The sequence below is a fragment of the Chelonoidis abingdonii genome, chromosome 6, assembly GCF_003597395.2.
Source record: "Chelonoidis abingdonii isolate Lonesome George chromosome 6, CheloAbing_2.0, whole genome shotgun sequence".
NCBI classification, from domain to species: Eukaryota; Metazoa; Chordata; order Testudines; family Testudinidae; genus Chelonoidis; species Chelonoidis abingdonii.
The window spans coordinates 46,170,426-46,182,546 of NC_133774.1; the positions used below are offsets into that span (position 1 = coordinate 46,170,426).

The 12,121-nt window shown below is 48.3% G+C and overlaps 1 protein-coding gene across 1 annotated transcript in view; it reads right to left on the reverse strand.

Moving 5' to 3' along the window:
- JMY (junction mediating and regulatory protein, p53 cofactor) overlaps positions 1 to 12,121 on the reverse strand; it is a 146,002-nt gene that overhangs the window by 38,947 nt on the left and 94,934 nt on the right. Inside the window, exon 6 of the mRNA XM_032778561.2 lies at positions 10,894 to 11,081. Within this exon, the coding sequence (XP_032634452.1) occupies positions 10,894 to 11,081 (188 nt within the window). The remainder of the gene's footprint in view (positions 1 to 10,893; positions 11,082 to 12,121) is intronic.

Genomic DNA, 12,121 nt, shown 5'->3' on the forward strand with positions numbered 1-12,121 from the left:
TATCAGTGGTGTTGGAGAAAATGCATAGAACAGACCCTTCTTCCAAAAAAGGCATCTCCCAAGGAGTGGTGGCCCAGATACCTGCTTGAGCAGAAAAGTGGACACCACCTGTTAATGGAGGAGGTATTGAGATCCATCTCTATGGCAGTCCCTATTTTAGGAATATGCTGTGGAGAACTTGAGTGTTCCATATGTAATCCAGTGAAAAGTATCTGTTGAGGATATCAACTGTGGCATTCTGAACATGTGGGGAGGCAGAGTGCTAAAATTTGGATCTGATGAGCCACACACCAATTCCATAGTTTCATGACAAGATTATGAATCTAATAGATGGTAAGCTCTGGCCATCAACAAATCCAAATATGTCCCCACAAACTGTATCTTCCATACAGGGGTTAATGGGGACTTTTTTACATTCAGCTGCAGACCCAACTCCTGGAACAGGCAAGGATGATCTGGGTGGAAGACAGCACCACTTCATAGGAGCGGCCCTTGAATAGCCAGTCATCCAAGTACAGGACACTTCTTGTCAGATATTAACAGCTGCTACTGCCAGGACTTTTGACACCACCACTGGGGCTGAGGAAAGACCAAAAGGAAGCGCTCAGGAGTAGAAATGATCCTGACCTATGTGAAGTGTAGCTATTTCGTGTGTGATGGGTATAGCAATATATGGAAATAGGCAGCTTGTAGGTTGAGAGCCAAAAACCAACCCCCTTTCTCCAGTGAGGGAATTACAGCTGCCAGAGTCACCATTCTGAACTTTTGAGACTTTCTGAACTTGTTTTAGAAGTCTTGGATCTAAGATTGGTCTCCACTCTCCGTCCTTCTTTGGCAGAAGGAAATACTTCAAGTAAAACCCCTTGCTGTCCTAAGTTCCCTCTAAGCTGCGCAGCTGCTCAGAAGCTATCAAGTGCAATGCACTTCAGGTGCCCCTCCCCCTATGCCATGCTCCTCCTGCCTTCTACTTGGCGCTGCTCCCAGGAGCCTCTCCTGCTTGCTATGCAGAGTGGGGGGGGGGGGAGAGGAGAGGGTGAGCTGAAGTTAAGGTGTCCCCCTGCCCCCACATCCCCTCTCCACAGAGCGGGGAGAACGTGACAGAACTCAGGAGTGGGACAATGGGAGATTGTTGGTGACTGCTGCTGTGGCTGCTTTGAGTGTTGATCTGCTTAAAAGGGCAACATACTTAAAGCGGCAACGCGTCTCTGTCTCACACACAGTGTACATCTCCGTCTCTCACATTCACCTCCCAACACACACGTGTATTATTATTATGTTATTTCTTGAAACTTCCTGCAATACACATATATTCTCTGTAATTTTATTCTTTCAACGAGCTGTTTGAGTTTTTTGACTGGTCTATGCATTTCATAATTTTTATTTCTCTCTTATGATTAAATTTAATTCTTTGAATAGTGAGTTCTAAAATGCCTAAACCGTCGTGGCTGAAGTAAGTATCTGTATGGTAACTTTTTTAAAATGTATATTATATTGATGTTTTTTGTTTCTACTGGTGGCGCACATCCGCACATTACCTCAATAATTTGGTGCCCATAACAAAACTCATTCTGCACATGGATGGGAAAAATTAGAGGGAACATTGTTCCTTGTGAGGCGGAAGAACCAGCGATCTTGCTCCTAATCAAAGGAGAGTTTACTTCTTGTCTCAATAAAAACTCAGAGAGGGGTCCTTGAATGATAGGAAGAGGGATGGAGGGGAGAGAGTGATGTAAAATGGATGGTATAACTCGATTTATGACCTCTATGACCCACTTGTCTGTAGTGATCCACCTCCAAGCATGTTGGAAATAGGCAAGGTGATCTCCAAAATGGGGAAGGTGGGCTCATGGGCGCAGCTGTAAATCCAGAGGTGCAGGAGGATTTGAACCATCAACCAATCCATTAAAACTGTTGCCTCAAGACGGCTGGGTCATCATGGAGAGCGGTCATGCAGCCCTCTTTCTCTGAAATCTATGTCTCTTTCTAGCTGGGGGTTTGGTGGATCTATGGAACCTTGAACACTGAATGGGATGTGATCTCTGGGCAGTTTGTTATCTACTAAACTTTTTCTTATTTGTGGGTGTATGTATACCCAGGGGTCATAAAACAGTCCTAGAGTCGTTCAGCATGCAAAAGGAGTCACCCATGGTTTCCAAGAACAGTTTACAACCAACGGCAAGATCCTCCACAGCAGTCTATACTTTCCTCAGATGCTCTGCTCCTAACCACAGCCGTGGAGATGGACTTGGCAGAAGTGTCTGCAGCACACCAACATGCTTGACAGGCAGTTCTGACCACCAAGTGGCCCTCAGATGATGGACTGGAATTGCTCTCTATGTTTTTGTGGCAGAAATTCAATAAAAACTGTGAATCTGTTATAATGTGTAAAATTATATTTGGCCATGACCACCTGACAATTCATGATCCTGAAATGCAGGTTTGCTGACAAAGAGGTCTTTCACCCAAAGAGATCCTGCCTTTTCTGGTCCTTATTATATGGGGTAGACCTGGAGAAGCACTCCCTACTCCACTTATTTACCACATCCACCGTCTGGAGTTAGGTGGTGGGAGGAAGAACAAGAAGTCAGAAACCATAGGGGAAACATAATACTTCTTATCCGCCTGTTTCCACACGAGTGGAACAGTGGCAAATGTCTGCCACTAGTCTTACTCAGATCTACAAGTGCCTCAGTAATGGGTAACACCATTCTGGAGGGGTTACTGACTACAAGATATCCAACAGTTTGTGCTGTGAATCACTGACTTCTTCAAGAGGAATTTGAAAAGTGTCAGCTACCTTCTTTACGAGGTCTTGAAATTGTCGAAAATCATCAGCCATGGATGGTGGCAGAGGCATAACCAGGTGTTTGAGGAGTGACCTCCTTATCTATCCTAGCTTCCTGAACCTCAAACATCTGCTATGGGAGGGCTGGCTGGGGAGGAGAGGGCTGCAGAACTCTGGCCTTCCTATGAAGAGTACCAGTGGTCTGGAAAATTGTTGATAGGCTGCCTAGAGATCCAAGTATGGACACTGGGGGTGAGAAGGCATATGGAAGTGGGAGTGGCATGAGGGGCCACCTTGATAATGACCCCAATCTTCCCTACGTCTTTAAGAGAATGGGTTGCTGAACGGACATGTTGGAGAGGCCTGAACAAAAATAGAGACCAACTGAAAGTCTCTTCTCCTTCTCCATCTGATCCAAAGAGAGAGCACCCACCAAAAGTGATGGAGAAACCTGCAGTACTGGAGGACAGTAGTCTGTAGATCAGGGTCTCAGTACCAAGAGATGATCACTACTTATGAGTAGTGGGGACTTTTGTTGTTATTGAGAGGTCCTCAGTATATCTTAATTCCTGTGCTATCAAGTAGGGCATTGGTATCACCACAGTAGCCAAAGCGAATGGTGGGTGGCACCACTGCTTGCTTGGTGCCAAGAATGCTGCATGCATGGGTACCAATGGCTTAGCTGAACACATAGGTACCAACAGCTGGGTGAACTCAAGATCACCAGCCCCGAGTGTCTATGCTTGCCCTCCTTGCTGGTAAAGGGTACCAAGGCCCTACTGGAGATCTCTCTCTTCTTTGTGCTCTGGGACTTTATGGCCCCACCAGTACTGGAGAAGAAGCCCTTCAATTCAATGGCATAGGGTCGAGTTGAAAGGCTGAGGTTTCACAGACCTTAGATCTCCCTGGGACCTGCACCTTTTCAGAGTTGTCTCCTTAAGGTGAAAGCATGCACTCCTCTTTTTGGAAGTTTCCCCTTTCTTAGGGGAAGCCTGTGCTGAGATAGAAGGGGTGCTGGAACATGTATAGGGGTGGGTGGATGGTAGGGGGGGGTGTTCTGACCTGACTCAGAAGCTAGCCATCATTAGCACTCTGAGTTTAATCTTCTTGTTTTTCCTTGCCCTGGACTGGGAGAGACTGGCAGAAGTTGCAGTTCTGGGAGACATGGGACACCCCCAAGCAACGGACACACTTAGAATGGCCATCGCTCACATGTATGGCCTCTTGGCAGAGAGGCAATGTTTGAAACCTGGAGAACCAGGCATGCCCTGCCAGGAAAAAAAAAATCTCCCTGAGGGGAGAGGAGTAAAACAATTATAAATATACTAACAATTAACTATAAAAACTAATATTAGAAAAAAAAACAAAAGCACACACAAGGCAGACACACTATGGCTCCGTCTCAGGCCAAAATGGTTTAGAAGAAACAGAAGGCAGTTTGCCCATGCCTGCCTAATATGACCTTTTTGACAAGTTTCAGAGTAGCAGCTGTGTTAGTCTGTATCCACAAAAAGAACAGAAGTAACTTGTGGCCCCTTAGAGACTAACAGATTTATTTGCATGAACAGGCACAGGGCGCACTCCTAACTGAAAATCTCCAATTAAGGGCTCGAGAGGCAAATGCGCACCTGATGTGAAGCAGCCATATGGACACTAATAGAAGAAAAGGCAGTTGCTCATGTCTGTTAGACATTTCTGTGCACCAGTGCCAGAAGTTTTTTCCCTACCAGTATCCATAGGGGAGCACCCTAGCAAGCCTGGAGTGGCGCCTCCATTGTGCGGTATAAGGGGTGCTGCACACTTCCCCCCACCCTCAGTTCCTTCTTCCCAGACAACTCTGACAGAGGGGAAGAAGGGTGGGATGTGGAATAGACAGGAGCAACACATCTCGAAGAACACTAGTTACGGAAAAGACAACCCTTTTCTTCTTCGAGTGATTGCTCATGTGTAACCCGCAATACGTGATTCCAAGCTATAGCTGGCTAGAGGTGGGAAGGAGTTCACAAACTGTCGGGACAGAGAACAGCCCTGCTGAACCCGGTGTTCTCCCTGGTCTGAGAGACAATCGCACAATGCGAAGTGAACGTGTGAACTGAAGACCATGTGGCAGCCCTACAAATGTCCTGAATGGGGACATGGGCCAAAAAGGCAGCCAATGAGGCCTGCGCCCTAGTTGAGTGCGCCTTCACAATTGGTGGCGGAGGGATTTCCGCCAGATCATAACAGGTACGGATGCACAAGGTGATCCAGTTGGAGAGCCACTGAGTGGAGATCGGCCGACTTTCATGCACTCGGCCAAGGCAATGAACAGTTGCAAGGACTTTCTGAATGGCTCAGTCCACTCCAAGTAAAAAGACAGAGCCCGTCGCACATCCAGCATGAGGAGGCAGCGCTCCTCACTGGACACATGGGGCTTGGGGCAGAGGACCAGCAAAAAATGGCCTGATCCATATGATAGGTGGAGACCACCTTCGGGAGGAAAGAAGGGTGTGAGTGGAACTGGACCTTATCTTTATGAAACACCTTGTATGAGGGCTTGGAGGTCAGGGCCCTGAGTTACAAGACCCACCTAGCCGATGTGATTGCAACTAGGAAGGCCACCTTCCACAAAAGGTTTGACCAGGAGCACGTGGCTAGCAGCTCAATCAGGGGCCCCGTGAGACGGGACAACACCAGGTTTAGGTCCCACTGCGGGACTGGGGGCCTAACTTATGGGAAGAGACGATCCAACCCCTTAAGGAATCGGTCAGTCATAACAGGTGGCCCTGCACAGGTGGATGAAAAGCTGAGATGGTCACCAAATGCATCTTGACTGACGAGGGCACCAGGCCTTGAGCTCTAAGGTGAAGGAGGTAGTCCAGAATAAGATGGATTGGGGTGGCCCTCGGGGAAACGCCCCACTCATCCGCCCATCTGGAAAACCAAGACCACTTCGCCAAGTAGGCTCAGCGTGTGGAGGGCTGCCTGCTTTCTAGGAGGATGCGCACGTCCTTTCCTCCCTACCTAACCAGTGAGCAGCTATGCCGTGAGGTGGACTGCCGCTAGGCTGGGGTGCAGCGGCAGCCCTGGTCCTGGGAGAGGCAACAGTGGGGTGACCGCAAGGCCTGTGAGGGTCCCATACCAATGCAGCCTGGGCCAGGCCGGGGCAATCAGAAGGACCCGGGCCTTGTCTGTCTTTATCTTTTCCAGGACCTTGAAGATCAGTGGAAACATGGGAAAGGCATAGAGAAACTGGCTTGACCAGGACAGGAGGAAGTCATCAGAGACAGCACCCAGTCCCAGACTCCCCGCCGGAGCAGAACTGGAGGGAGTCCTCAAACTTGGGCAGGGAGCCTCACAGATTGAACTCATACTGGCCCAGGAGAGCCTGGTGGTTCACCACCCATAACTGGAAGCTCAAGGATCAATAAATTTTTCTTCCAAGTGAGTCCAGCCACCTTGAATCTTTAATTTTCAAATTAGGGGCTAGTTGGCCCTGCTGTCCCCTGTGGTTGACTGACTCGACCAGCAGGGAGTTAGGAGCGGGGTGGGTGTATAAGTATTCATGCCTCTTGGCGGGTTCAAAATACTTGCGCTCCACTCTCTTAGAGACTGAGGCCAATTAGGCTGGGGTTTGCCACAGGGCGTTTGAAATTTTTGCCACCCCTCCGTGAAGAGGCAAGACTATCCTGCCCGGCAGCACTGGTGGAGTCTGCCGTTTGGCCTGGCTGGCCTGGCCCATCGATGGACGACTACGAAGGGAGGCCGGGCTGACATACGATCTGCCGCTATCCCTGGACTGGGAGGAGCAGCGGCGCTGGGAGCGATGCCGACCATGGGACCGCGATCCCAACGTGGAGGACCTGTACTGTCGGTAACAGCTGCTCGGCAATCTGCTCCGGTGGGCGGACCTGTGACAGCGAGATGCCAGCAATCGACACCCGGGGATGCAGAGACGGTGCCATGGCGAGGTCCTGGAGTGGGATGACAAACAGGAACATTCGTGCAGTGACCGGCTGCGATAGCCCCTCCAAGATGAGGACCTTTGGCGTTGTCTGCCTTGGTTCCGTCGCTGTTTGCTCCTTGAAGAGGAGCAGCGCCGAAAGTCTCAATCAGACAGAACCCAACCAGACAGCCTGGTGAGTGCTGAGGGAGATCCACATGGACTTTTCACTGGATGGACGTTGGGTGGCAAACGGCGTCGGGAACATTCCCTCAACTGAGACTGGTACCGAGTTGGGGGCGACTGGTGAGATCCCAGCAGTGGCTTGCCTTTGGAGTGCGGGGCTGACATCGGTGGTGTTCCTGGTACCGGCATGGACGTAACATCCCAGGCTGCCTGCAGGGCCTCCAATGTGGAGGACATCCAGGGAAGCCAGCTCTGAATGGGCCAGGCTACTCTGCTCGACTTGAGTCAGAAGCCTAGAGGCCAGTGGGGATCGAGGACTGCCCAACATGGGTCTAACCTCTGTTCTGGGTTTACTCTGATGCCGCACCGAAGAAGGCCTCTTCCTAGTCTTCTTGGCATGCCCTGTGGATGGAAATCAGTGCCAACTAGTCAATACTGCCGCAGGGTCACCGCATACCGACACCACGGTGCCTGGTGCTGACTCAGAGTGGCGCACTGGAGCTGGGGTCAGCACTGACTCCATCAGAATAGTCCAGAACCTGATGTCCTTTTCTCTCTTGGTACGAGGCTTAAATGACTTGCAGATCTTGCAGCGATCACTGAGATGGGTTCCCCCTAAACAACTTAAACAATCTGTGTCCAGATCACTCACCAGCACAGATCGCCTACAAGTGTTGCATGACTTAAAACCTGGGGCACGGGGCATGCCCCGGCACTCTAGCTAAGCTAAGCTAAGCTAAGCTAAGCAAAACAACTAACTAACTACAGGTACCATACACTGAACGAGCAAGCAGTTTTGGAGACAAACTACAGCAAAGCTGGAGCAGAGCAGTTCTGAAGCATCTTCACTGGCGGAAAGAAGGAACTGAGGGTAGGGGGAGTGTGCAGCGCCCCTTATACCACACCATGGTGGCATCATTCCAGGGATCACTAGGGGAGAAACTTCCGGCACCCGTGCATGTGGCGAGTATGAACACCTATTGTGGAATACTCATGAGCAATCACTCGAAGAAGAATAACTAATCCTATACTACTGTGCAGACATCAGGTGGTAGAAGTGGGGTAACAATACAGCTACAACATTTGCAAGCAGAATCCAGAGCTGGCTGTTTAAGAACGATGGAAAATAAACAACTACTTTTACATTATATTACCTATTAAGAACTAGTTCATGAAGAATCACCTTATCTGGACTGAGGGAAGGGAGAACTAATAGCACTGGAAAAATGACTAAGGTGAAAAAAGACCATCTGTGAAACAAATTTAAGTTTTACAAAGATAAGATGGTGTACAGTCAACTTAGATATGAGGCTTTTATCAAGCTATATGTTGTAGTTACTTTTTCACCCTAATCTAAGCAATTCTGCCTCAGTGGCATCTTAAAAGTGTCTCAAAACACATGCTTCATGTACTGTGTAGGGGCTTCACTATTAATGAAAGATAAGGTGTTTCCTTATTGATTTTAAATTGTAATAGTTTCTTACTTTATAAGGTTTGTTACAATGGTGCTATGATTTGACAATGTTTTCATATAATCATAGATTATTAGGGTTGGAAGGGACCTTAGTTCATCTAGTCCAACCCCCTGCTCAAAGCAGGATCAATCCCCAAATCCCTAAATGGCCCCCTCAAGGATTGAACTCACTACTCTGGGTTTAGCAGGCCAATGCTCAAACCACTGAGCTATCCCTCCAACAGGAAAAAGAACATGAAGTACAAGTTTTGAGAAAGATCTTACACTATTACCAAATGTCAGGTACAATGTGTATTATCAATGGTACATTACACTTCATTTTATGTTTCTGTATTTTTGACGTCAGAACTTCATGGATAAAAAGGATTTATAATACATCACTATATTTTAACTTTTCTGAGAGAGGGTTTTCAGTTTCTTGGACGATTAGATTAGCTATATCTCCTGCAAAAGGAAACAAAAGCAGGAGCTAGTGAGGGAGATCCAGTCCTAGTCTTCTCCTATTCAGGTTTTTAGCTTGTAAGAGGCAGCTGGCTACAGAGAACCCTAATGCCTAAAAATCCATACTGCAGCTAGAGATATTAGATTACTCTATTCTACAGCAGAACCTTGTAGCATATTGCCATCTAACATACAGCTTGTTTTCTGTAGTTTGACTGCATAGGCTCTAAGGCAGGGGTGGGCAAACGATGGCCTGCGGGCTGGACTCAGCCCGTCGGGGCTTTGGATCTGGGCCACGGAATTGCAACCTCTGTGGTGCCGCAGGCCCCACACTGCTCCCAGAAGCAACCTCGACCACTGGAGGAGAGGGGGCAGAGGCCTGCGTGTGCTGCCCTTGTCTGTAGGCACCATCTCCCGCAACTCCCATTGGCAGGGAATGGGGAACCGCGGCCAATGGGAGCTTCGGGGGAGGTACCCACAGGCGAGTGAAGAGCACGGAGCCCTCTGCTCCCCCTCCCCCATGGGCTGCAGGGACGTGGTGCTGGCCACTTGCAGGAGAGGAGCAGGGCCAGGGCAGGCAGTCAGAGAGCCTTCCCTGGCCCCAGTGCATGCCGCTGGCTACCCAGGAGCCACTCCAGGTAAGACAGTGGTGACTGAAAACCAGACAGCACCAAAAAAAAGTTAGCTGGTATAAAGATAACTGCTTAGTGACTGTATTAACTCTTCAGCTGGTTTTCAAATTTAGTACACAGCAATAGATGAAAAAACTCAAAGACTATCTCTAGTACTGTGATGTTTTATGTGATGTTTTACTTTCAATAATATATTCACTCATAAATAATGCATGTTCATATAATTGCATGGGCTTTAAGGGAACTACAAAAAAGTCATTCAGAGAAATGAATGAATGTGCGTTTACCAAAATTTAACATATGACTTGAAAATGTAATCCATATTTGCAACAATTCTGCGTACAAATCACAACCGTTAATCTTTCAAGACAGATTAATATTAAAGAGATAATCCATACCATAACTTAAATCTCTTCACATACTGATTACAAATTAAAGTTCCATGAAAAACTGTTGCTTCTCTACTCAAGTCTTTTGACTTTTTTTTAATTGGGGAAAAAAACCTGATTTTTCTTTAAAAGTCTATTTAATCTAATCTGGGAACCCAAACCCTGAAATGTCCTAATCGTAACATTGCATGGGGTCACTACAGGGCAGAGTTAAAGTTATTTCAGTGCTCTAAATAGTGAATTTTCACACTTCTAACAGGACTGAAACCAAGCTGCCCAAAGGAAAGATGGTGGCCCCTATGCTGTTACAAAGCAGAGAGGATGACTGAGCAGCAGATGAATGAAGACAGTGACCATCTTTGCTAAGGGCAGCCTGTGGTCTCCACCGCACTGGGAACAATCAGAGATGGAAGCCATTTTGAGAAGGGCATCTTAACTGTGGGGAGACTATGTTCCACTGAACTGGGAATAACAGCTATTTTGAAAGAGGACAATTCTTGGTGGAATTCTCTGTAGAAGAACATTAGCCTCTACTAAAGGAGAAACTTCCAGTTGTGAAGAACAGAAGCAGCCACCAAAATAAACAAACTAATGAATAAATATCTTTAACGCTAACAAAAACTTCTTCAAAAACAAGGTTTCAGGACATTTTGATTATATTGGAAGTCTGAAGAGTGTTTTTCCATTATTAAGGTTACTAGAGATCAAAAAAAGTATTAAAGGACCCATTTTTAACAGACTGATTTATAAATTATCTAAAATGAATTATGTGCTCAAAGTGTTGTAATTGTGGGGTACAGAACGAGGTTGAACTGTTGCAAAACTCTTCAGCCTTCACTGTGGAACTAAAACGGATAGCTCCATAATTTTAAGGAGCATCAAAAACTTGGTATCTTATATCCCTTATGCCAGAACACTTATGTGCAGCTACTGTTCCTGAAGAGATGCAATTTACTCGGTGTTGAGTCTCCCTGTGTGGACTCCCATCCAAGTTTGGATGCCTCTGTGGTTTTACTAAAAAGGGGACATCTCTGTTAGAGAAGAATTGTACAATTTAATATTACCTTTTTATTTCTGAGGTAAGCTTTCTTGGCTGAAATGCGTCCACGCCTTGCTTCCAGCTGGCGGATTTTCTGTTGCAACTTCTGCAGCTCCTCTCTTTGCAAGTGTATAGATGTTGCCATATCTTCTTTTTCAAGCATGGCTTCCATACTTTCATAAGTATCGTAATATACCACTTCATCTCTCTTCTCTGTTTATAAAATGTCAGCAATAAAAAGTCAAATCAGTGAACGTGACTGAGATAAAACACTAAGTTGGTGGATTCCATTTTTTTGTTTAACATTGAACCTTGCATTAGATAATGCACAGGAAGAGCTGGTCTTGACAAAAAGAACAGTTGAGAGCCAACGTGTTAAAGAGGCACAACCTCCGAAGGCTCTACAGCAGGGGTCGGCAACCTACAGCATGCATGCCAATGGTGGCACACGAGCCGATTTTGCCTGGCACGCGGCTGCCAGCCGGGGTCCCGGCCACCAGCCCCGCTCAGCCCGCTTTCAGCTGAGTGAATGGAATCCCAGGCCGGCAGAAGGCTGAGCGGGGCTGGCGGCCGGGACCCCAGAACGATGGCAGGCATGCCCCCCAGCTTTCCCCTCACTGTGCTCGGGTTCTGCGGCTCCCAGGAGTGTGAACTACCAGGGCACGAGACCTTGAGCCTGCTCCGGGAGGGGCGGCAGCTCACACTCCTGGGAGCCGCAGAGCCCAAGCACAGCGAGGGAGGAGTCAGAGAGAGCACGGGGACCGCCACCCGCATGCATCTGCTGCAGGAGCCCCCCGGAGGGGGGGCACCAAGACGCAGCCTGGGCAGGCACATCCCCCAGCTCCCCCCTCACCGTGCTTGGGCCCTGCGGCTCCTGGAAGTGTGAGCCACCGGCACCGCTGCCCCTCCCACAGCTCCCCCCCTTCCTGCTGCCTCAGTACTCCATGTGGAGGCAAAACTCCACATGGAGCCAGCGTCTGACCAGCATGGGCATGGTAAGGGGAGTCCCTTGGGGCAGTCAGGGAGCAGGGGGAAGGTTGGATGGGTCAGGAGTTCTGAGGATCCTGTCAGGGGTCAGGGAGTAGTTGATGGGGTGTGGGAGACCCGGGAGTCAGTCTGGAGGTGGAGATGTGGATAAGGGTTGGGGCAATCAGGGGACAGGTAGAGGGTAAGGTACTAGGGGGGCAGTTAGGGTAGGGGGAGTCAGGGGACAAGGAGCAGGGAAGCTTAGGTAGGGGGTGGGGTTCTGGGGG